The following is a 26,289-nucleotide window of genomic DNA, read 5'->3' on the forward strand; positions in this document are numbered from 1 at the left end:
GGACCAATCAAAACAGCGGATTTCGTCTGATAACGAGGCTCAAAAATATATGCATACATTAGACCAGGTGCCTCATAACGTTATGCGAGGTAGTTACGAAATCCTCCAGGCGAACTGAGTAGATATGCTGGGTTAAATATAGGCAGGAATGGGTGTAAACATTGGCGTTTAAAGTAAAAATAGCGCAAGCAATTACAGAACTAGTTGTTGCAATATTTTCTATATGATCCATTGTTCACGTCAAGTTGTTTTCTGGACGGTTAGAACAAAATCAAGGAAAATATGTTTAGTAACGAAAAAAAAAAAACATCAATAAAACGCATAAACTTTTCGTTCCAGTTTTTCCACCAAACCGTTTCTAGAAGTGTATACCTGAGGTGTCCAGAAGAATCTTTCCCTCCCTGGCGAACGTGCACCCTTCTTTACAAAGTTTACTCCCTCACGTTTTAATTAATTGGATGCTGTGATGCATCCACAGGCGCCACAATGCCAATTCATCACACGTGTCAATAAGGGTCTCTAGCAGTTCGTGGAATTATTGCAGGTACTTGAAGAGATTTTTTACATGCAATAATTTCACCAACTGCTAGAAGTCGCTTTTGATACATGGCGCAGAGGGTTATTAACCGATGTATCCTTGATGCTGATTGGTTCTAAACATGTGTACGCGTTTGAGTCGTCGAGCCTGATTGGATAATAAAGCTTAACAATTATGACGTCAGCCTCTTTGACCAAATATGGACAACAGACTCAAAACTATAAAGCCGCTTTACTTTTCATGTAAACAACTGAAGTTACGATGGATTTTCGGACGAACGGGACTACTTTAGGCATGTTATTTTCCATCAGATAAGCCATAGAGTCGTAAGAACTGACTGTATAGAGAAAAGGAGCCGATTTATGAGGTTACGGGAGGTAAAAATGCTCAGCAACCGCGTAATATTCTTACGAACAGGGGACATGAGGGGGGGGGGCGCATGTGTAGGGATAGCTTTCAGCACCAAGGACAGGGATAGCTTCAGTTTGAACCTGGCCTTTTCTTCATGACAACAAACTGAATATTAACACACCGACTGCTATATACATGTACGAAGAAAATTAAGTTTTCGGTGCGAATCTCAATATCATATAAATGCAAACAGAGCTTCTGCCTCGTATAACTGTGTGATAACTGCGCTGATAACTGTGCACCATACAGTACACATGTAAGTCCTATATGTAAAGGGCATACTTACAGGAGATGCTAAGATTGTACCAAAGTCATGATGAAATAAATCTATTTAAAAATAAAAAATAACATATGTGTACTGAGAAGATATGTTTATTCACAATATACATGTACTACATGTATTCTAAAAAGCAGTTTATGCCAGGTTTGACAAGCTCAAAATCACTGTTTAACAACAGTTTAAACAAATTCTGTCCTGACATAGCGACCATTAGTCCTACCTAACTAATCATAACAATATGAGAGTGTTAGAATACCAGATATGATGTTATCTTCATTCAGTTTGTGTACTTTTTGTACAGCATATACTGGGCTCGCAATAATTTTTTCAGGTACGTGCAAAAATTTTAGGTGCAATTTGAAAAATTAAACTTTATGTGCAAAATTATATCTAGGCAGTCTACAACTGTATTCCAGGTGGTTTGAAAGTGGTATACACTATTTCTTTTCTCAGTGCGAAGGATCCTACCAAAAATTTGCAAGCCCACAATGAATTAAACTGACCTTCCTTGTTTGTGTTATTTGCATGATGTTTCAACATTCAAGAAAAAGACTTGATTATCGCGCACAATTTGTAAAGTAAAATATACTGCTTATAAAAATAACATATGGTTAATTTTTGCTTCTTTGCCTGCAAAGTGCCCCCCTCCTGCTCTAGGTGCAAAATTGCACATTCAAAATATTTTTAAGTGCAAATACTGAAACTCATGACTGCATTTTGCACATTGCACATGGGTACTTAAGTATTTCGAGCCCTGATATTGTGATATACAATCTATACCGTATACATTAAAGTACTGGATGCAGTAGCGTGGATTTTACATGAATTCAAGCTGTTTTCCAACATGATGTAGCTTGGCCACTATTAATAGAAAGTCTTTTAATATACATACAAGTCATTGGAAATAGATTCCTTTGGCCACTCACAGAGAGAGGCACTTGGAAATAACCAGGTTTGAAAACAAGTGGACTGCTGCCCACCCATGTCATGGACTTTTGCCGCTGCAATATAATCATCTAGAATCTACTTTTATACATGTGGTACTACTACTACTAACTACTGAACTGACTACTACTACTGTAACAGTACTACAGTAAACTACACACGACTACTACAGTCAAACTACTACTATGACTACTACAGTTACTACTACTAGTACTACTACTACTACATGACATTGTACTAATGTTAACATAATGGGACAGTCATGAAAAATCAGCATCTCTTGGCTTTTTAGGTTGTGTGGACTCAGTGTTCTCACTCTCTGCATGCCTCTTTTCCCCTGTAATCCTGGGAACAACAGTCACTCCCACATGCTTCTCTCTGTCCATAAGAGATGCCTGGTGCGATCTCTGACCTGCCGGTACAGTTTGACATGATTCACTCATGCTCACTGTATCCTCTGGACTCTCAGATACATTTGTTTGGAGCTTCTTTTTGATTGCTTGAACATTTTCACTGCTCAACTTGGGCCCAACAGTGATGACTCTCACTCCATCTATAAATATGGACCTACTACTTGCTTCATTGCTGAAGGTACTTGTAGTTTGCAGGTAGGCCTTGTCTGTCTTTTCTTTGATGTTAGTGTCTGCTGAGTGAGTGATCTCATGTGAATCATGCAGTAACTTATGGTCATCAGTCACTTTGAGATTGTCCTTCTTGTTTTCACTTGGGGCACAGTTGTTTTCCTGCTGATGCTGACCAGCATCGGGGTCAGTCGTCTCTGTAACCACAGTGATTTCATGTGAAGCATACGGAGCTTCAAGATCACTAGTACCGGTACTAGTGGTACCTATGGGATTATCTTCACTTAGGGGCCTGCAAACTTCATACCCGTCTTGCATAGCTTGAAGCAAAAAGTTTGAAGCCTCTGTTACCTCATGATCAGCAGACAGTGCCTGCGGACTGTAACTTGTTGGGACACAGTCCTTGTCTTGAGGGGAGGTGCACGTTACTTGTACTGGTTTATGTGACTTGTAGTGGTTCAGCAGGCAACGCATCTGCTGCAGACATTGGCTGTACTCTGTCTCCCCACACAGGCTGACAACTTCCGCAATCTCCTTACTGAGATCCAAAACCTCTTGGTATTTTGCCTCCCTTGACATTGGTTCTGGAGGTAGCAGTGCCTCAGATGTAACCACGTTCGGTTCTTGATGTTCCCCCTTTTCGGCGTGGGGTTTGCTCGTCTTAAGCCAGCATTCTGCCACCAGCGACAGGTCAAAGAGGTCCAACGCCCTTTTCTTTCTGGCTGCGAAGATGTGTGAACACGGAATCCCCATGCTCTTTGAACAACCACATGAACATTCCGAACATGTGCTGTTGACAGCGTGTGTGCCGTTCACAGTACTTACAGATAAGGTACCATCTTCTTTTGTTGTGATCTTATATTTACCCGACTTGGCCTGGGACAGCTGAGCATATATAAGCTTACTGGCATCAACCGTGCATGCTTCCTTGTATGCCTTTTTGATGGCTTTCAGTTGTTGATTGGAGGCCTGGACATCCGTCTGTTTCAAGTTAGTAGCTGAAGAAAGCAGCAGGTTCTTCACTAGCTGGGAGAGGGCAACCGTTTCTCTCAAGAGCTTATCCAGTGTCTCGTGTCTCCTCTCGTCATGGGAGTCTAAGTTGGCATATGGAGCAACCCAAACCTTAACCCACAGAGTCCGTATACCGTGCCAGCTCTCCAAAAAATACTGCCCAAATTCTTCTGCCCCCTCTAGTGCCAACAGCTCTGCATACGCATCGTAATAGCACCTTTCAGTTGTGGAGTAGGCTAGCCTTCTGATCAAGTGTAGGACTTTTTCGTGGATGATTGGGTTCTTGACGTAGTGGCTGCTTGCAGCAGCCTGGGCTTCCATTGCACGGAAGTGGCAGACCACCACTATCTTGTCGTGCAGTTGGTGGGCAACTGTGGCTACTTCGGACGCATCCTGCAGCCGATCGATAACTACAGTCGCCACTGAACCATAATGTGGCGAGTGCTGCTTGAACATCTGCAGTGCTCGGACCGACGATGCTTTCGTCTGGTCAAGGAAAAGAACATGTCCAGCTTGCATGGCAGTTCCAACTCCATCTACAACACTGACAGTGAAGAGGTGCATGTTTTTACTGTGTGCACTGTCTAGGTAGAGAATCTCTGGATAGTTGCTGAATGCAGTGCCCATTGGCAATGTCTGCAAGAAAATCCCCTCTAGACTACCATCATCGCCGACAACAAAGGCTAGTTTGCCCCCTTTGTGTTTTGTTAGGAAATCTTGTAGAACATGGAACACTGTGTCCACTTCAGTTTCCTCTGAACCCAGACTTGACCTCAACCTGTGGAGATCTGTCACTGCTGCTAACTCTCCACTGGTGTCGTAGACATGTTGCCTGAAAATGTTCACATCCATCTTCAACTTTTTAGGCTTACAGGTCTCTGAAGGAGGGTAACCATATGACCACTGCTGTGTGGGGATCTTAAATATCTCGTCAGTCAATTCGTGATTGTGGTGGTTGTTGATTGCCCTGATGACCAGTTTTTGCTGTGCACGGTCCGATATCACGTAGATCCGAGCTGGACATTCCAATTTGGTGGTCCTGAAACAATTGAAACAAAGTTAATTATAAATCATACTATAAATTCATTTAAGGTGACAATGACAGGCTGAGGCTGTGCATTTCTTTATTAGAAGACGTTTCAATATCTTTTAGTTGGATGTTTAATCAAGAGAAGTAAAATGATGGAAAACAAAAATTTACTGTAGCTAAAATCTTCTTTAGTTCAAACTGTTCTTTAGTTTTCCTGTATATGCTGGGCTCAACTGCTGAATTGAAAGATTGATCCTTGTACTGTAGTCAGCAATACAATCTGTATTTTAGAGGCCACTTAATATAAGTACTGGTTAAACTGTTTTGATATGAGTAACAATTTCTGAATCAGTAATAGACAACAGACCCCCCAAAAAAAGGGGCTACAGTGGCAAGGTGGTTGTGTAAAGAATCCAGTTTGTCTGTACTCACGACTGGTTCACCCGGATCCCGGTACCTCGATAGCGAGCCTTCCCCGAGTGTATACATCCAAAATGAGCGTTAGCATACACGTGTTCACTGGGATGTTTCTTCACCGAGGCCGAATATGTCTTGTTTCTTGCCTCCACAGTTGCACTGTACCTCTTACTCAACCTGAATTTATTTATCCTCTGGAACTCGTCCAGGACTGCTTTTAACTCGGACCATGTGGAGAAGGAGTCGCCGACCTTCAGCGTTGCAGCTCTGTCTGTGATTGCTTCTGCTGTGTACTGGAACCCACTGTTGGCAGGTTTTGCCCCTGCCACTGACGTGCTCTGCTCATCAGACCTGTTTTCTACTCTCTCACCCTGAGAGGACGTTGCACGAAGAGAGAGCGTTTCTGCCCATTTGGAAATGCCAGCTGGGCCCCTTTCTTCCACCATGCGCCCATCATGAGTCACAGGCACTGTGGTGACTGTGGTGGTATCATTCTGGCCTGTAAAGGCCACCGTGGTAGTGTCTGTATGCCACACAAACTTAGGAATGTGGGTTGAGCTTGCAGCGCCAGATATACTTGCAACAGCAGACTCCACAGGGGTTGTCGGGTCCCTCTGTGGTGTATGTGACCTTTGAACTACAGGTGTGACCTGTGACCCCAGCAGGAAGAGGTCATGGCCCTCTTGGCTGATAGTCGTGACCTGTCCTGAAGGTACCGGAACTCTCTCCACATTCAAGTCACTGGAGTCGCGTGTTTCCTGCTTGTTGGATACAATCTCCTCTTCCTGCAAAGTGCCTGCAACTGCTATCACATTGCTGACTCCCTGCATACCAGAAATCATATCGATCGCTTTCTCCTGCATTGAACCTTCTTCCACAGGTGGGACGCTAGCTTCAGTTCTTAATCCCTTCTCCTGTCTATCTTTATTTGAGAGTCTAGCCATTATAGAAAAATTCTTCTGCTTTCTCATTATTTTGGTGATTCTCCCACTACCCGATAACACCTCCATCTTGGGGTTGTTTGTTTCCTCGTTTGACACAAACTCGTCTTCCTCTACTGGTTCTAATGGTTTTTCATTGAGAACAGCATCTGGCCTGAGTGTGCTTTGACTGGTAGGAACCATACTGCCTGGGCCTGGTTCACTGCAGAAGAGAAGACGACACATGTCATCATATGAACACTGCTGCGTGGGGATCTTAATTCTCTTGTCAGTCAACTCGTGATTGTGGTTGTTGTTAAATGCCTTGATGACCAGTTTTTGACGGGCACGGTCCGATATCACGTAGATCCGAGCTGGACATTCCAATTTGATGGTCCTGAAACAATTGAAACAAAGATAATTAAAATACTGTAAATTCAGTAAAGTTTGCAGCATTTCTTTATTTCTAATTAAAATTCTATTCAACACTTTGCATTTTGCAATATCATTTAGTTGGATGTTGAATCAAGAGAAGTAAAAAACAGAAAATTTACAGTAGCTGAAGTCTTGTTACTCCGTGAAGGAGGTCAGGACCTCCGGACGGAGTGTTGTAATCGGCTGATTTTTCATGTTCGCAGTCAAAACACTGGGTTCTCTTTGTGTAATCGGCACGCAATTTTATACGCCGTCTGCGGGCATGCCCGTGTTGATGCACGAATGTGTATTTTTGCCGTTGCTGCTTTCGCGGTCAATGTAATATCGCAGACGCACCCCTACAATTACGAGGCGAATTGGAATGGTCCAGAAAAACGCGTTGTTTGGAATAGCATGGGGTTCAAAAAAGTTCATGCAGATACGGGGTGGTTTTTATAAGTGGTTCCAGATGTTTTTGCCCATGGTTAAGAGATGCCAAGTTTTTTGGAAGATGTTCGCAGCCAAAACGCATTCTTCCGTACGTCGCATTTCTGTGTAATTTCGCATGTGGTGTTGCATTATGTCCGGGATGATGCACGTCTTTTTATTTTTACCGTAGCTGTTTTGATATTGGAGTAAATGCTTATTTTCGAAACATCCCCATTTCTTTGAAATGGTTTCGTCCGTTTATGCAACTGTTACTGCGCTAATGACGACCAGTCGCGCTGTCCTGATACACCGCGAATGTGCGAGTGTTCCCTGTAGACAGTCCCGGGAGTCATTTTTTTGCTACATTCCAGGAGCAAACCAAAATACGTTCATGAACCGAGTCCAAAAAACCGAAACGTGAAAATCGGATGATCGGACCTGATGTACATTTCTCTTTCTATAGATTGTACACACAATACACACATCTTTAGATAATCTGGCCATGGCAGGTTAAAAAAAAAGTAAACCCTGAATCATACTAGATTAGCGTAAATGCATGTTAATGCGTTCAAAACAAGAAAAAAATTGTTTCCGGGTATTAATCTCTTGAATCACGGCGCTGAATATTGACGCAAAAATATTTCGGGCATCGCGCACCCTTCCCGCGTCACGTGTAGGCATCTCGCATCTCTGATTGGTTGTTGCGTCTTAAGATGACTGAGCCGACGCGCGTTTAAACAATTTTCTTTGTTCGATTTATCACACTTCACAGAGAATTGTCGCCAATGGCTACTTCTTTTTGTTGCAATATATAATACTTCACGGAGAATTGTCACCTATGGCTTCTTGTTTAGTTTAAAGTTAGTGTACACAATGTGTATAAGTTCTCCTGTAGATGTTACACTTAACTGCTGACAGATTGATCCTTGTACTGCGGTCAGCAAAATTGTGTATTTCAATGGCCACTAGTAGTGGTTAGACTGTTTTGATACCGGTAATAATTTAGTAATTGGTAGCAGACCCTCAAACAAGAATTTGGAGACCTCCATGAAATATATGAGATTTTGTACGTTTTTTATGTGTCTCAGTCATTGACTATGGAAATAAGGTCAGAATTACCATAATCTAGTTTAATTTATGGCTTTCTAAATTCCAATTACAATATTTTGCGTGCAAAATTCCTCTCCTTTGTCATACTTCATTTCAGTATGTCCTCATCAATTATGCAAATGACCTCTACATTAACATAATATATGCATAGTGATGTTAACTTTTAGGTAAATTCCACATGTCACACAGTATATAAATAAAGTCCTATCATTCACAAATAAGAAATCACAGAATTTTCACATTATCTATGCAAATTAGGTCATTATTTGCATAATTGTCGATGTCCGACTGCCATATATCAAATAGATTACATGTATAAATTTTAAACACCTTTAATTATAAAATTTCCTCCTTAATTATGCAGATTAAGTCTTCATTTGCATAATTTGCATTTAATTATGTACATCTCTCAGCTACCACGCAACATAAAAAAATGATGAAAATACGCTGTTCCTATCTTGACTTATCAGCCTTAAAAGATTTTGCCATAAAGTCGCTTGCAGTTCAGAACAAGCTGCTAGGTGGACCAAACCCATCCCACCCATTCCTGACACGAAAAGTTATCTGTCACCAAGAAGTCAAGACCATAGCATGTTTGGGACAAAAGATACCAAAAACAAAAGTTCTGCTGCAGTACCAAGGTCAGCCACCAGGAGGCCCATATTTGACCTTGACCTTTGTCTTCAAAAGACTTACCAACATACTAAGTATCATCTCAATCCATATAAAGGCATTCTAAACACACACACTCACAGACACACCAAAAACAATACCTCCACTTTTCATGGAGGTAAAAAGGGGCTACAGTGGCCAGCAGGTGGTTGTGCAAAGAATCCAGTAATTTGTTTGTTTGTACTCACGACTGGTTCACCCGGATCCCAGTACCTCGACAGCGAGCCTTCCCCGAGTGTATACATCCAAAATGGGCGTTAGCGTACACGTGTTCACTGGGATGTTTCTTCACCGAGGCCGAATATGTCTTGTTTCTTGCCTCCACAGTTGCACTTTTCCTCTTACTCAACCTGACTTTATTTATCCTCTGGAACTCGTCCAGGACTGCTTTTAACTCGGACCATGTGGAGAAGGAGTCGCCGACCTTCAGCGTAGCAGCTCTGTCTGTGATTGTTTCTGCGGTGTACTGGAACCCACTGCTGGCAGGTTTTGCCCCTGCCACTGACGTGCTCTGCTCATCAGACCTGTTTTCTACTCTCTCATCCTGAGAGGACACAGGACGAGAGAGCGTTTCTGCCAAGTTGGCAACAGCAGACTCTACAGAGGTTGTAGGGTCCTCCTGTGGTGTATGTGACCTTTGAACTACAGGCGTGACCTGTGACCCCAGCACGTAGCCCTCTTGGCTGATAGTCATGACCTGTCCTGAAGGTACCGGTACTCTCTTCACGTTCAAGTTATTTGAGTCGTGTGTTTTCTGCTCATTGAATACAATCTCCTCTCCCTGCAAAGTGCCTGCAACTGCTGTTGCATTGCTGACTCCATGCATACCAGAAATCATATCGATCGCTTTCTCCTGCATTGAACCTTCTTCCACAGGTGGGACGCTAGCTTCAGTTCTTAATCCCTTCTCCTGTCTATCTTTATTTGAGAGTCTAGCCATTATAGAAAAATTCTTCTGCTTTCTCATTATTTTGGTGTTTCTCCCACTACCTGATAACACCTCCATCTTGGGGTTGTTTGTTTCCTCGTTTGACACAAACTTGTCTTCCTCTAGTACTGGTTCTAATGGTTTTTCATTGAGAACAGCATCTGGCCTGAGTGTGCTGTGACTGGTTGGAACCATACTGGCTGGGCCTGGTTCACTGCAGAAGAGAAGACGACACATGTCGTCATATGAACACTGCTGCGTGGGGATCTTAATTCTCTTGTCAGTCAACTCGTGATTGTGGTTGTTGTTAAATGCCTTGATGACCAGTTTTTGACGGGCACGGTCCGATATCACGTAGATCCGAGCTGGACATTCCAATTTGATGGTCCTGAAACAATTGAAACAAAGATAATTAAAATACTGTAAATTCAGTAAAGTTTGCAGCATTTCTTTATTTGTAATTAAAATTCTATTTAACACTTTGCATTTTGCAATATCATTTAGTTGGATGTTGAATCAAGAGAAGTAAAAAACAGAAAATTTACAGTAGCTGAAGTCTTGTTTAGTTTAAAGTTAGTGTACAAAATGTGTATAAGTTCTCCTGTAGATGTTACACTTAACTGCTGACAGATTGATCCTTGTACTGCGGTCAGCAAAATTGTGTATTTTAATGGCCACTAGTAGTGGTTAGACTATTTTGATACCGGTAATAATTTAGTAATAGGTAGCAGACCCTCAAACAAGAATTTGGAGACCTCCATGAAATATATGAGATTTTGTACGTTTTTTATGTGTCTCATTGACTATGGAAATAAGGTCAGAATTACCATAATCTAGTTTAATTTATGGCTTTCTAAATTCAAATTACAATATTTTGCGTGCAAAATTCCTCTCCTTTGTCATACTTCATTTCAGTATGTCCTCATCAATTATGCAAATGACCTCTACATTAACATAATATATGCATAGTGATGTTAACTTTTAGGTAAATTACACATGTCACACAGTATATAAATAAAGTCCTATCATTCACAAATAAGAAATCACAGAATTTTCACATTATCTATGCAAATTAGGTCATCATTTCAATAATTGTTGATGTTCCGACTGCCATATATCAAATAGACTACATGTATAAATTTTAAACACCTTTAATTATAAAATTTCCTCCTTAATTATGCAGATTAAGTCTTCATTTGCATAATTTGCATTTAATTATGTACATCTCTCAGCTACCACGCAACATAAAAAAATGATGAAAATACGCTGTTCCTATCTTGACTTATCAGCCTTAAAAGATTTTGCCATAAAGTCGCTTGCAGTTCAGAACAAGCTGCTAGGTGGACCAAACCCATCCCACCCATTTCTGACAAGAAAAGCTATCTGTCACCAAGTAGTCAAGACCATAGCATGTTTGGGACAAAAGATACAAAAAACAAAAGTTCTGATGCATTACCAAGGTCAGCCACCAGGAGGCCCATATTTGACCTTGACCTTTGTCTTCAAAAGACTTACCAACATACTAAATATCATCTCAATCCATATAAAGGCATTCTAAACACACACACTCACAGACACACTAAAAACAATACCTCCATTTTTCATGGAGGTAAAAAGGGGCTACAGTGGCCAGCAGGTGGTCGTGCAAAGAATCCAGTAATTTGTTTGTCTGTACTCACGACTGGTTCACCCGGATCCCAGTACCTCGACAGCGAGCCTTCCCCGAGTGTATACATCCAAAATGGGCGTTAGCGTACACGTGTTCACTGGGATGTTTCTTCACAGAGGCCGAATATGTCTTGTTTCTTGCCTCCACAGTTGTACTGTACCTCTTACTCAACCTGACTTTATTTATCCTCTGGAACTCGTCCAGGACTGCTTTTAACTCGGACCATGTGGAGAAGGAGTCGCCGACCTTCAGCGCCGCAGCTCTGTCTGTGATTGCTTCTGCTGTGTACTGGAACCCACTGTTGGCAGGTTTTGTCCCTGCCACTGACGTGCTCTGCTCATCAGACCTGTTTCCTACTCTCTCACCCTGAGAGGACACAGGACGAGAGAGCGTTTCCGCCAAGTTGGCAACAGCAGACTCTAAAGAGGTTGTACGGTCCCCCTGTGGTGTATGTGACCTTTGAACTACAGGCGTGACCTGTGACCCCAGCACGTAGCCCTCTTGGTTGATAGTCATGACCTGTCCTGAAGGTACCGGTACTCTCTTCACGTTCAAGTTATTTGAGTTGTGTGTTTTCTGCTCATTGAATACAATCTCCTCTCCCTGCAAAGTGCCTGCAACTGCTGTTGCATTGCTGACTTTCTCCTGCATTGAACCTTCTTCCACAGGTGGGACGCTAGCTTCAGTTCTTAATCCCTTCTCCTGTCCTCTAACTTTATTTGAGAGTCTAGCCATTATACTATTTATAGAAAAATTTTCCCGCTTTATTGTCATTTTGGTGATTCTCCCACTACCTGATGACACCTTCATCTTGGGGTTGTTTGTTTCCTCGTTGTTTGACACAAACTTGTCTTCCTCTAAGACTGGTTCTAATGGTTTTTTGTTGACAGTATCTGGCCTGAGTGTGCTGTGACTGGCAGGATCCGTACTGGCTGGGCCTGGTTCACTGCAGAAGTGAAGACGACACATATGTCATCATCAGTCAATTTCTAAAACATGACATCAGTATTTATATAATTTGTATTACATGTAGTTTTTAATTTATAATAACTACTAGTAATAACTAAGACATGTAGTTACAAATTAAGACAAATTAAAATAAATCCATGTGCAAAGCATGCTGGATCATCTGATGTACAATAATGCCTTATTATAGGGCTAAAATCTAATCATTTCAAGGTCTCATCAAGACCTACCTACCAAGTATGAAGACATTCATATTTAAGCCTTATCGTGTTTACAGACAGACAGGCAGACAGACACACACACAGACACACAAACAAACGAACGCCTCTGAAAACATAACCTTCTTGGTGAAGGGAAAAATATATTCTACGGAAGCCACGAAAAGTAGAGAAAGATGTAACACACAGTGTTTTTCAAGGAGAAAAGAACCCATGATGGTGATCAGTTTCAGTATACTAGTATATGATGTGCCATGAGGCTCTTTGTCCTGTAGTGTATTATGTGTTGATGCAACTACGAACTAGTACAACAATTGTTTATCAAACTAATAGCATACCATAGCAAGTAAGTTTTATGGATGATATCAGCGCACGCATTAATTTTTGCCTGATTTTGGAAAAAAAAAACAAGAAATTTTGTTGCCTTCTGACAGTGGTCAACATGCTGAAGATGTCTGTTGACAAGCCGGAAGGTGGATGGCAGATAACTATGAAGAGAGGAGACAAGACAAGGCTCTGATTTAATGTGCTCTGATTTAACTTTGATGCAGCACTAGTGATATGTGATGCTGGCTGTGTATATGTGATGTTCCCACTGAATCAAAACCATTTGTACAATGATTAAGTCAAAATTTTAAAATGTAACGGGGGGTGCCCTAATTCCGACCCATCCCTAATACCGAACTAGTTTGAAAAATCCTTGTTGCGGCGTTATGCATGTGAGCACGTGCCTAAAAATAACCACAAGAATGGACAAAGTTTTTGTATTGATATCGGTAATCTCACAAAGTTTGTTTTAGTTTGTACATTCCGGCAACAGACGAGTGAAAAATATGTGTGAATTCGACGCTTGTTCGCAGGTTGACGAGCGTGTCAAAAATGCAGGTTTTGCTTTTCAAACAGCCACTTTGGAGCAAGTCGCGTAATCGTAAAAAGATTACTTGTTTGGGACAGAAAAACAGTTGTAGATTGTTTTAGTCATAATTTGTGTATTATTATTTCTAAACTCTCTTCTCAGATCGACCTGTGTTAAACACTAGGTCGGAATTAGGGCACCCCTGTTGCGATAGAACGTTCCACCGGCAAAATGACCAAAAACCTGCCGTGCGTTTCGCGAACCATTACGCTTGGGTGCAAGGCGCTACACTAAAGTGAAATATACAGCTGTACAGCTTTAATCATTGTGATCTTTATCTGTCAATATTATAGCTCATGTTACGCGGGTTTTTGGTCAGATAAACTATTACCAAAGGTCTGTGCGTTTGCATGGAACATAGGTCGGAATTAGGGCACCCCCCGTTAACGTTAGGAACCTTGTTTTTTTCGGCCCGCCTTGGTTTTTTTTTCGCACGCCTGATTAGATTTGGAGTCTGCGGAGGATGTCATCCATAAAATTCACTTGTTGTGGCCTAAAGGCCCGGACACAACAACCATAAGTTCATACTATCTGGAAAATACTGGCTGTGCCCTGGTTCTTGCTTCTTTGATTGAAACAACTGCGGTGTGAGACCCAAAAACGTGACAACTTAAAACTACTCGAAAAAACAAGACGAAAACCAGTCTGTTTTGCAAACTCAATACAATGAAAACCATACCTTTGTGCACCAGGATGTTGTGCAGCCATTTCGTCACTTCTGGTTGACAAAAGTGTCTAAAATAACTAAACGCGAACAATTTTTCCACCAAATCTTTATCTTGTGGCTTCGCAACCCTTCAAAACCCTTTTCCGGGTTTTAAAAGGGGCAGCATCTAACCAAATATTTCTTCACACTAACTTCTAAGACTCGTAATAGCATCCATTTTAAGAAATAAAATTACATCATAGCCTACATACATCCTTTATACAAATTCAATTGATATGGTGTGATAAATTTGCTTTGTTATCGAATAATTGGCAATTTTCCATTGATTGGTTTGTTGCGTACCGCTGCCACCAAAAGGTCAAAGTTGAAACGTCGCGGCGAGGGCGAGCCCGCGGAATTCTGTCATCATTTCCTGGTGGCAATTTTTGGTCAAAAACCTTCATTTTCGTCGTTTTGACGTCACCGAAAAGCCCCGTGGAGAACGTCTGTTTACAACGGCGGTTAATTACCATCAAAAAGGCTCGGTAAGTACACGTGAGCAGCATTATTTGAGGTTTAAACTTCAATGAAAAACACCGCGGGGCCGCGTGGCGAGGTCTCTTGTGGTCGTCTATGGGGGTATCGGGTGGCGTGGCTGACTGAGGAATATCTCTTTTTAATCTCTCAGCCTCAGAGATTTCTAACGCATGTTCAATTTTACAATCACATAATCTCTGTGATGCGTCAATGATTTCATGTAGAAGTTGAGGCGAATACAAAGAAAATGCCACGTAATTCACTGAGGTGAGGTCATGAGTAATCTCCAAGCAGATCTTTTGGTGGGGGTAAGACAGTATCAAATTGGCCAGTCTGTACCATGAGGTGCTGCGAGCCAACCGGCCCAGAACGCCACAGCTGGTTCTGGTTAGGCACCGCAAGATAACGTCAGGCGGCTAGATAAACAACAACATTCATATCAGTCTCAGAACTGGTCCTCGGGTAGCCTGAGTGCCAAACACTTTCCAGGGCCTTCACAGGCCTGTTCCTCAACTTCAGGGCCAACATGTATGTATAAGTCCCATATTACCGTGACGGTCGTAGGGGCATCATGACAGCCAGCAGCATGTCTTGACTTGCCATGACTTGCATGTCCCCAAAGAAATACATGTAGGGCCTAGCTAGCCTAGCCTAGCGTTGTCTGACACCCAGGCTAATCCAGAGCCGCTACCCCGCCAAAGCTTAAGAGATAACAAGGCTGGACTCCAGGATGAAACTTTGAGTGTGACGGTTTCTTAGAATCTGACTAGCCTCTACCAGGCTTGAGGGCGCGGCTGGAAATAGTAGAAATTGGCCAAATAGAGAGATAACATGCCGAGGGAGTTTAGCCATTCAGTTTGCCGTCGCTCCTGTCGGTTTCGTCACGGTCCGGTCGCAGAGCAAAAAAAGGGTAATTTAGCTACTTGGCACCTATTAGATAGCGATTAGTGGACTTCAAAGAAGATAGCGATATTCCACAGGCTTGTTGGCCGACAAACTTACAGTAAACTGGATGGCTTAACTCCCTAGGCGTGTTATCTCTCTATTTGGCCTATTTCTACTATTTCCAGCCGCGCCCTCAAGCCTGGTAGAGGCTAAATCTGACTTGGTCCTTCCTGTGTTGTAGAAATGTGTTATAGCTACCTGGAGTTTATAGTAAAACGTAATGTGGAGGTCTCCTGAATGCAGCGTACTTATGCATAGCGGGCTCTCAAAATTTAGTGTAGTCTCAGCGTTGCCACCACCCCCCACCCCCCATGCAGGCCCTCATTGGCCAGAGGAGCTTGGTGGCCAATGGACACTCCTCTGGTCAGTGGTACTGCCATGTCACCTATGATCTGCTTGGAGATAAGTGTTAGCCCAGACAGAAACCGCCATGATTTTGCTCCTGAGGTTAGGTGTCACTAGCTTGGGGGCAAAGATCTGGTAGAAATGAATGCATGTGGACTGGTCCTAACAATAGACCAATTATAGGGACATCTTTTGTCGACAATATGTCGAAAGACATGGGGATACATGATAAAATCTAGACTTCTCGCTCAAAGGGATTGCATTGATCAGGCATTAGGTAGTTTCTGTCCGAGGGAATCAGGACCATTATACTTACCAACTTTGCCCATCGCAAATCTGCTCAACTTGACGCACCACCCTGGTTGACTCAGCCCACCGCCCTGGTAACTGGTGATCTTACAGCTAAAAGATTTTGGGATTCAGTTTTTGTTTCAAATTCTGCATTCTAACTATGCGTGTACCTTCTGTGGGTACCAGACTACCGGAGTATGTTGAGGTAAGCACGAAGGGTAGCAGAATTCTGGCGCAAGTATAATGAGCCTTGGCGTCACCAGTGAGTGGTAGGCAAAAAGTAGGCATATGCATATATAATTGGTCTAAACGAAAACAGGGCTAATTTACACGAGACAAAAATATCCAACTCCACACGGCGCTATGCGGTGCATGTGGGGCGACCAATTTTTTGAGCGTGTAAACAAGCTCACCGCCTCCGCGTGGCGATTTTTCTGTGGCAAATTCAGCGGGGTCACCTGCGGCAGTGGCAAGCCTGTTTACACGCTCAAATAATTGGTCGCCCAAGACGCTGCAGGTCAAATAATATTTTTGCCCCGTTAATTGGGCCATGGTGATTGCCCGTATGAATAATGCATTTACAGCAAATTCAGAAATTATGTAATGCATTGTTTTATTTTCAGCCACTACTCATGATCACTGATTATGGTAAATACTTAGGATTGGACTTCCCAAAGAGAAGACACACAGAGCCCCCCCCCCTAACCCCTAAGGATGTAAACTAGAATCAGATGTTTGGAGCTTTGATATCATCAATGATATTAAGGGAATATGACTACTACTATTACTAAGCATTGTTACTGGAAACCTGTCTCATGTCAATGTCACTTGCTTGTTTCTGCAGGCAGGGAATAGCTAATACAGCTGAGCTGCAGTCGACAGCAGAACCCAACTCAGTTGGTCCATAAGGTAATATAAGAAGCTTCTTTCAATGTTGTCTTTAATTGTGCCATATGGTACTGAACTTCAAGGATACTTTAAGGGGCATCAGCCTTGGAAAATATTTGAGGATGCCAAGGAAAATACTTATCTCAAATGAAGTTACTGGATATTTATTGCAAAGTAATTATTATTGGAATAGTAATCAGGGTTCTAGCTAGGATGTAATTTTAGCGTAGTGGTACTGGTCGCCTGTTGATGGGCCCTCCTTCCATGGTGCGGAGCTTTTAAAAATTTGAGCTAAAAACGGGGCCATTTGAGGGATACCCAAAGGGAAAAAAATGTTATTTCTAAGGTATGTACAATGTATCCTTGATTGGTAATTTTCCACATTTGATCTGGCATTCTTGAACAAAGAAATACAGTCCCAATGCCCCTATGCTGTATGTGTAGAGGGGGGGAATTTAGCGTAGGGGGTCAAAATCTTAGCGTAGGGGGGGAAATTTAGCGTAGGGGGTCAAAATTTTAGCGTAGGGGGCCCTTTGTGCTAGCTAGAACCCTGTTAGTAATATTTATTCTTTTTGACTAAATAAAACTTTTGGTGTGGTCAACAGAGACAGGAACATGGAAGAGGAAGAGGAAGATAGGCACACAGAAGAGAAAGATGAGGAAAATGGAAACCCCAAAGGATTTCTGAAATGTACAGAATGTGACAAAACCTTTGTAAGTGCCTCCAAGTTGAAGTCTCATGCCAGAGTTCATGCTGGTCAAAAACTTGTTTTGGCTGTAAACACTGCCCAGCCAAGTTTGTGTATGAAAATCAGCTCAAGCTGCACAGACAAAATTCATGAGGGGAGCGGTGCCTATGCTTGTGCTCAATGTCCGGACAAAATTCACCCTAGCGTGGGGTACTAAAGCTGCATGAGAAAACCCATGTCAAGAAAAAGGCCTTTTCATGTTCAGAGTGTTCAGCGAATTTCGACAGTGAAGGCAGCCTGAAAGAACACAAAGAGTCTCACAGGTTTCCATATGCCTGCATGCAATGTACAGCAAGATTCAGTACAGCACGAGACCTCTGGGAGCACGAGAATGTCCACAACGATGAAGGACCAGGCAGCGACTTAGATGAGCCTGCACATGTAGAGATTTCAGTCGCAGCTGAACAGGACAGCAGCAAAAATGTGAGCAAGAAGAAACTGCATGGCTGCAGGAATTGCAGTACGTGGTTTGTCAGCACAGATCATCTTCAGAAACATAAATGTACAAATAGTAAAACTCCCATTGAAGAAAAGCCATATCAGTGTTCAAAGTGTCCTGAAAAGTTTGCCTATAAGAAAACTCTGAAGGAGCATGAGAAAAAACATGCCAAGAAGACACAGTTTTCGGCTGGGGCCAGTAGTGAAGATCTTTCAAAGACTGTGAACCTGACTGATTCGAATTCATTAGCAGGACCAAAGAAGAAAAGTCTGAAAGAGCATGAAAGAAAAAATGCTCAGAAGACACAGGAGTGCACAACAGAGGCCAGTAGTGAACTGGAAAGTATTTCAGAGATTGTGGACCTGACTGATGATTTGACAGAAGGACCACAAGATACTACCGAATATGACAGTCTTCAGGAAAGTCAATTTAAATCCATGGATGAGATGCCACTGCAAACCTGCCCACATTGTAATGCTTCCTTTGCCACCAGCTGGAGGCTGAAGAGTCACATGACGATGCATGCAGGCAAGCTTGTGCATCACTGCTCCAAATGTCCTGCCAGCTTTACATCAAAAGTAGGCCTGAAGAAACATGAGAAGAGGCATAGTAGGAAACAAAGTTACAGTTGTACTCAATGCCCTGCCAAGTTCACTGTCTGGAGTAATCTGCAAAGGCATAGGAAGTCACACAAGGGTGCCAAACCGTTCAGTTGCCCTGAGTGCCCGGCCAAGTTCGTTAGTTACGTTGAGAAGATGAGCCACATGGACGTACATGGCAAGGCTCACAGCTGCTCGCATTGTGGTGCAAAATTCACCCACTACAGCAGCCTGGTGAGCCACCAGAGGTGTCACCAAGTGGAGAAGAAGAAGGTTTACAGTTGTACTAGCTGCCCGGCCAAGTTTGCTCAACCACACAGTCTCAGGCTACATCGAAGGATCCATGGTACTGTAGATTACAACTGCCGCGAGTGTCCGGCAACATTCCAGAAACGGGGGCACCTTGAGAGTCACATGCTGGTCCACACAGGTGGAGACAAGCCTCACAAGTGCAAGTTCTGTTCGGCTCAGTACAAATGTATAAGTCACCTCACAAAGCATGAAAAGCTTCATCAGGAGGTAGATGTGGTTAGCATGCCACCAAATGAAGCTTCACCATTTAGCAATGAAGACAAGCAGTGTGTTGAACAGACAGGCAATAAGAGGAAGCACAGAGATCAGGAAGCAACAAGGCCTGCGAAGAAGAGCTACAACTGCAAAGAGTGCCCAGCAAAGTTCACCAGTGCAAGTCACTTGTGGAGTCACATGCAGGTGCATTTTGGTGGAGAAAAGCCCCACCACTGCCCCCACTGTTCTGCCACGTTTGCCTCACCCTATCACCTCACAAGGCATCTGGAGGTCCACAAAGAGGATACAGATTTGGACAACTCAAGTCTTCTTCAAGATGCTGAGGCCACATCAGAAGTACCCAGAAAAAAACAGAAGCAGCAGCCTCCTGCAAGCAATGTGAGATACAGCTGCTCCATTTGTTCTGAGGAGTTTCTGCATCCACAGGATCTTAAAGTCCACTGGAGGACCCACAGTAGAGAGAAAATCATATACAGCTGTGATGAATGTCCTGCTACTTTCCCCCACTTGGGTCATCTGAAAAGGCATCAAAAGGCCCACAAAAATGATGGTCTCTACCATTGCCCTTACTGCTCAGCCAAGTATGATGCACGTGCTAATTTAACGATGCACATGAGGGCCCAGCATCTAGTTGATGAAAGGGACAGGCCGTATGTCTGCCCAGAGTGTCCTGCTAATTATCTCCGCCCAGACCACCTGCGAAGCCACCTGAAAGTGCACAGGGAAGGGCCTGTACAGAGACCAAACAGGTGCCAGCATTGCACAGCCACTTTTGGAACACCCTCAGAGCTTACAAAGCACATGAAGCTCCACACTCTGAACGATGGAGGTAATGAGGGAGTGAAGGAACACCTTTGTCCTAAATGTCCAGCTGGGTTCAGGAATGCCCATGATCTCAGTCAGCATCTTGAGAAGGTTCACATCAACAAGTCCAACGTCTGCACAGAGTGCCCAGCAAGGTTTAGTCGTCCTGACCACCTGAGGAATCACATGTTGTTACACTCAGAAGTAGGCCAAGACCAGCGGCTCTACCACTGCAACTATTGCAGTGCCAAGTTTCACGCCAAGTACCATCTCACCAGCCACGAAAGGCTCCACAGTCCATCCAATCCAGAAACAGCCATGTCTTCCTACAAGTGCCCACATTGTTTGCGAAGGTTTAAAACAGTGAAGTCAATGAAGAACCACATTAGGAGTTGCCTCCTTGCTAAAGAAAATAGACCACACACCTGTTCACACTGCCCAGCTAAATTTGCCTTTGCTTCAACACTGAAGAGCCACATGAAAACTCACATTGTTGAGGAGCCAGGCAATAGTCCGCAGGATGCTGCGGTATTATCTTCTACCACAGAACTACCATCTCCAACCACTTCCAGCCTGACATCAGCTGGTGATGATGGTAAGAACTACCACTGCGAAGAATGTCCTGGCAAGTTTTCTTCTGAATATCACCTGAAGAGACACCAGGAAATACACAATGCCAGTAATGCGAGGCCATACAGTTGCTCCTTCTGCACTGCAAAGTTCAGTAACACTGGTCGCCTTGTAGAGCATGTCAAGATTCACAAACAGGAGTCACCTCCTCCACCTCCCTCAGAGTCAGAGACAGTCCTCCAACTTTCAACAAAGAAGAGAGGCGTGAGGGTGATATATCGTTGTAATGTGTGCGATGCGACATTTACAACGCAAGTGCACCTGAACACACACAAGAAGGTGCACTCACAGGATAACCTGTACAGCTGTTCAAAGTGTCCAGCAAAATTTGACCAGCAAAGTTACCTGGAAGACCACATGAAGACACACTCAGCAAGTGTGCAAGAGTCCTCGAAGACAGCAAAACCTACAGAAAGCACCGGTAAGAGCAAGGATTCTGCTGCCAAGAAGACCAAATGGTTCACTTGTCAATACTGCAAGTCCAAGTTCAGAGGAGCGTCAAGACTCGCCGTGCATGTTAATGTCCATCATTGGGAAGAGAAGCAAAGGAGCAAGTCCCAGCCAGCATCTCAGAACATTCAGGACCGTTTCAATGGCAGGAATTACAAATGTCCACAGTGTCCTTCCAAGTTTACCAATGCCGTGAGCCTTACGATTCACCAGCGGGTCCATCAGGGTGACAGGCCACACAAGTGTCAGAAGTGCTTGGCTACCTTCTCGACACCTGGTAGTTTAAAAAGGCACGTGGACTCGCGCCATGGGACTGGGATGAGGCGTCACACTTGCCCATACTGTCCTACCAAGTTTCTCCGATTGGGTCATTTGAAGGTGCATCTGATCGTACACACCAGGGAGGGGCCTGGTCTGCACCACTGCACCCACTGCACCGCGAAGTTCCTCCACAAGACAACATTAACCCACCATCTGAAGGTACACAATGTCAAGTCCTATAAGTGCAATAGGTGTTCTTTGGAGTTCTCATCTCGAGAAGATCATAGAAAGCATCAAAGGACTCACTCTGAGAAACCGGCCTCTACCAAACAACCAAACAATGCTGCCAGCAGCAGTAAGGTACAAAACCATGAGGCAGACAAGAAGACCTCTTCAGCGGATCGTCCATACACCTGTCAGAAGTGTTCCCGTAAGTTCCTGAGCTCCCAGCAGCTGGAGTATCACATGGTGTGGCACAGTGGGGACAGGCGACATGAATGCTCCCTTTGCTCCCAGACGTTCCCCACAGTACAGAGCCTGAAGGAGCACAGGAAAACGCACGCCGGTGAGAGACCTTTCAGGTGTCCGATGTGTCCTGCGGACTTTGAACGCAACAGCAGCCTGAAAAGGCATGTAGAGAATAAGCATTTTAAAGAAAATGATGAGAGTAGCACAGGTGTTTCCCCAACAACCCAAAGAGTATCAGATGAACCACAGAAGGGAAGCTCTGATGGGAGTAACAAAAACTCTCCCAAGCAGCAGAAAACCAACACTGGGAGAGAGAAGTTTTACTCTTGTTCAACATGTTCACAAAAGTTTAAAAGGTTTCAAGATTTGAAAAAACACAGGAAAAGCCATTCTCGAGGAAAGCCTGCAAAACGCACTGGCAAAAGGGTGACATGTCCAGAGTGCAAGGCCAGCTTCTCTGATTTAAGAACCCTTGAACGCCATCAGAGAATCCACACTGGTGAGAAACCATTTGCGTGTCCCATGTGTTCGGTACGGTTTGCCAGAAAAGATCATTTATTGAGGCATGTTGCAACTAAACATGCTGAGAGCGAGCCAGCCAATCCTCCCACATTGAACCAGGAGCCATGCCCCAAACCTCACAAGAAGGTCTACAACTGCCCTGAATGCCCAGCCAGGTTCAGCACTGCTGAGTTACTGACACGTCATAAGAAAATCCATCCCATCTTTACCAAAGAAACACCAAACAAGGTGAGTCATTCTTTTGTCGTTACAAAATCTGCCAGATACAATGACAGACTTATCGAAATAAATGTACTATAAGCAGATTTTGTTTGATACCAGGACATATTGTATATTTAAAAAGCAGGTGTTTTGATATGGCAATAGTTGGATGTTCTAAAGTTCCAGGGACTTATTGCCTTCAGTCAAATTTTTAATTCAGCATATTGAGCCATTGCTGGCATGGATTGCTAGTTTTAGTTACGGCACTTATGTGTATGTGAAGGTGTCCATAAAGATATGCCACTCTCTAGCATTGTCTTTGTCATCCTACATTTACACACAACACAAGACATTCTTTGTCAATGTGCTGATTTTTCAGTAAGTAGAAGAATCATAACTTTTTTTGTTTGCATACTCTCTCCCAGAGTTCCTCAGCATCTAACCTGGCTACGCTGGAAGTGGTGGAGACGCAGGTTGTCCACGAGCCAGGGGCAGCCTCACACGTCGAGACTGTCGTTGTGGCCAACCTGGAGCAACTTCCCATACACGGGTCAGAAGATGCCACAGTAGACAAAGTGTTACAAACAGATGACAAGTCTAGAACTCCAGAATCTTCTGAATTTCCACAGTACCACAAAGGTCATCAGCAATCAGGGAGCAGCTCTTCTGCAGGGCACCTAGCTGAAGGCAATACTACACAAGTAGCAACGGTGTCAAGAGAAGCAGCGACAATGCATGATCATGCTTCCCATCTCATGAAACAACTCCAAAAGGGAAATGAGCAAGTCCCTGCCCCTGGCAATGTACCACTTCTGCAAGGCCTGTGGCAGAGGTCAGACACAACCAGCCCTCCCCAGGGCATTGTCCCTGTAGGGCTGTCCTATGGGGAGGCACTACAGGCTGGGGAGACCATACTGCAGGCTTCCATGGCAAACAGCTACTACTGTGGCTGGAACAGGAATACCATCCAACAACAGGTAACACAGACAAGCTCGTCTGCAAATTCACCTGGAATAGGCCAGGTGTTACAAGTGTCATCGGCCAGAACCAATCAACAAATGCCACTTGATGATCGACCGCCCAATCAGGGCCAAGCTAATTCCCATAATGTGGTGCAAAACAATGAAAATAGGAGACAAGTTCAGCATAGGGATGAGGGCAAGCACCAAGACATCAGATACTTCTGTATCGGTTGCAAGCAAGTCTTTGCCACAGACAAAGACCTCAAGGATCATCTGCAAGGTAGTGAAGAGACACCCGGCCAAGATAGTCATAAGATAGTCGTGCTACAGAAGAAAACTACTACTTCGGATCAGGAAAAGACATCTGCGTGTAGCGAAGCTAACGTACTGGTTGTGCCGAGGCAGAGCATGAACAGAGTGGTGGCAAACTGCAGCCATGTCTTCTGTGTTCTCTGTGCGGGGAAGGTCAACATCAATGACCTCTCCCACCATGTCAGGATTAAACACGGGATATATTCATTAAACGGGGAGTACCCCTTTGGGCAGGCGACTAGCTGTATGACTTGCAGTCGAAGGCTGTATGGTGAAGAAGATGTACAGAAACACACGAGCAAGAGGCACATTGTGCTAAGGGACACAGCAGGACCCTTTCTTGCATACGACAACACCCAGAGAATCAGTGATACTGATGAGGACACAGAAAATGACAGACAACTCACTGATTCAGCTAATAGAGGAAACAATTTACTTGAAGAGTCAAGTTTGTCAACAAGTGACTTGTGTAACAGGATGGGCAATAATTCCTCTTCAGAAAAGCCAGGCTTGCCCAGTGCTGCAATGACAACTTTATCGACTAAAGATGACAAAGAAATGCTGTTGTCGAAAGGTGCGTTTTCACTCAGTGATGCCCAAAAGAAGAAATTTTTGATGATTTCAAGGGCAGCCGATGCTTGCCTCAAGAAAAAGCGGTATCTCGTCATACGGGGCAGTGATGGTACTGACAGATCAGCATGCTCCTCCCCCCTAACAGACTGCAGTAGCTCCCATGATACTACTCAGTCACCACCTCTGAACACCCTTGAGCCACAAGCACAGCCTACATGCCATATTAAGATTGAAGAAGGGGAGAAGTCAAGTGCTTGTGCTTCCAGCAGTCTGAATGAACAGCCAAATTCGAACAATAATTCTCAGTATGTGGCTGCAAAAGCAAGTCTACAAAAACAACTAGCCATGGTGGCTGGTATCCTGTCATCAACCCTTAGAAAGACATCTTCCACTGAACTGAATCCTAAGATGAAAGATCAGAGAAATACTACAAACTCTCAGGTTACTACACCAATTGCAACTCTTCAGACTAAAGGAGGAAAGGGCTCTCTGAGCAGTGTATCTATAAAGACAGAACCAGTTTCTGCTGAGGTTGGAAGTGCTGATGTTGGTATGTCTGCCCCTTCAGATGCAGAAGGCATGGAGGATTTAGGGGATGTCACTGCCATAAATGAACCTCTCAAGTCTATCAAGGAGGACGTTGACAACTTCTAGAGGATGTCTTATTACTGACTTTCAATGAAGAACATCTTCCTTTTAGGATCAAATTGTACATGTCATGAGTAATGGTGCTGTTTTTGTATGTACTGTATAAATTGCAAGATAACATTTAAATTCCTACCATTAGAATTCCTTTTCTTATTTTGATTTATCTCTATTATAGGTGACCTTCCAGGTACATGTACTAGAGACAGTAGGTGAGATCCTCAGCCCAAGTAGTGACTCGCACGTATCAGAATGATATGTTGTCAGAAACATTGCAAAATGCAGCCTTCGTGTTTTCATATGTCTCTAATACCTGACGACAAAGGAATATAAAGAGAAGATGACTTTAACATATTTTTATTCAAGCTTTCTCAATTGTTTATGACAGTCTATTATGACATGATGTGAACCCAGGATTAACCACTAAACCTTAGAACCAAGAAAGGATTTTTATTCATTAATCATGGCATTATTCATGTTAGCAGGTGTTCATTATTGAATAACAAATCAGTGAACATATGTAATACATATGTATAATGATGTACGTCTCAGCATTCCTCCTTACTGCCTGAAGTAGTTGTCATCACCGTCTTCATGGTATGCTAAAGAAATAATGCAGAGAATGTTATTTTTAGCGCAAATTCATGCAAATAGGATCTTATTTGCATTATCAATTAAAAATATTTATAGTTTTTCAGCCACAATTATGGTTAACATCATTTGGCGAAGGTATGAGTTCGTGGAGCTCTAGTAATTTTGTAACCATCTTGTCAAATTCTGGGACCCAAATCAGGTCTTGAATTGTTGACAACTCGCTTTAATGATTAACAGTCTTGACTGCGCGGCCTTTTTTTAACGCCATGTATGCAATTAATCTCGACAAAACTCTCCTTGACAATTAATTACGTACTTTTTATCTAGAGCTTGGCAGGGTTCCATTATCCGCGGGGTTGTGTTGATCTCTAGCTTGTCAAACAGTCAAGTCAAGTCAAGAATGTCAACGGAGCCGATGGCACACACTGCACATTACGTGCCTTCT

General features: G+C 43.4%; 2 protein-coding genes across 2 annotated transcripts; one reads left to right on the top strand and one right to left on the bottom strand.

The window, feature by feature from the left end:
• Window positions 1-1,313: 1,313 nt before the first annotated feature.
• Window positions 1,314-14,266, bottom strand: LOC109470341. Its single transcript, XM_019769262.1, has 4 exons — window positions 14,135-14,266; window positions 11,366-12,301; window positions 8,947-10,074; window positions 1,314-4,805 (listed from the first exon to the last, which is right to left on the bottom strand). The coding sequence occupies exons 1-4, from the start codon at window positions 14,161-14,163 to the stop codon at window positions 2,435-2,437; spliced, it is 4,464 nt and encodes a 1,487-aa protein (XP_019624821.1). The 5' UTR covers window positions 14,164-14,266; the 3' UTR covers window positions 1,314-2,434.
• A 204-nt stretch (window positions 14,267-14,470) lies between these two features.
• On the top strand, window positions 14,471-25,389 carry LOC109470336. The gene is given in 8 exon segments (XM_019769256.1): window positions 14,471-14,646; window positions 17,064-17,128; window positions 17,713-17,875; window positions 17,878-17,934; window positions 17,936-17,983; window positions 17,985-18,008; window positions 18,010-22,785; window positions 23,184-25,389. Coding segments are annotated over 6 exon segments (7,134 nt in total). The 5' UTR covers window positions 14,471-14,646; window positions 17,064-17,128; window positions 17,713-17,722; the 3' UTR covers window positions 25,260-25,389.
• The last annotated feature ends 900 nt before the right edge of the window (window positions 25,390-26,289 follow it).

This window comes from Branchiostoma belcheri, unplaced genomic scaffold, assembly GCF_001625305.1.
Source record: "Branchiostoma belcheri isolate BF01 breed outbred unplaced genomic scaffold, Haploidv18h27 scaffold22, whole genome shotgun sequence".
In the NCBI taxonomy this organism is placed as follows: Eukaryota; Metazoa; Chordata; class Leptocardii; order Amphioxiformes; family Branchiostomatidae; genus Branchiostoma; species Branchiostoma belcheri.

Coding starts and splice junctions, on each gene's coding strand:
- LOC109470341 (XM_019769262.1), bottom strand. CDS start 14,163: ATGGCTGCACAACATCCTGGTGCACAAAG. Junction 12,302..14,134: donor CAACATCCTGGTGCACAAAG/GTATGGTTTTCA, acceptor TCACTTCTGCAG/TGAACCAGGCCCAGCCAGTA. Junction 4,806..8,946: donor GGGATCCGGGTGAACCAGTC/GTGAGTACAAAC, acceptor CAATTGTTTCAG/GACCACCAAATTGGAATGTC.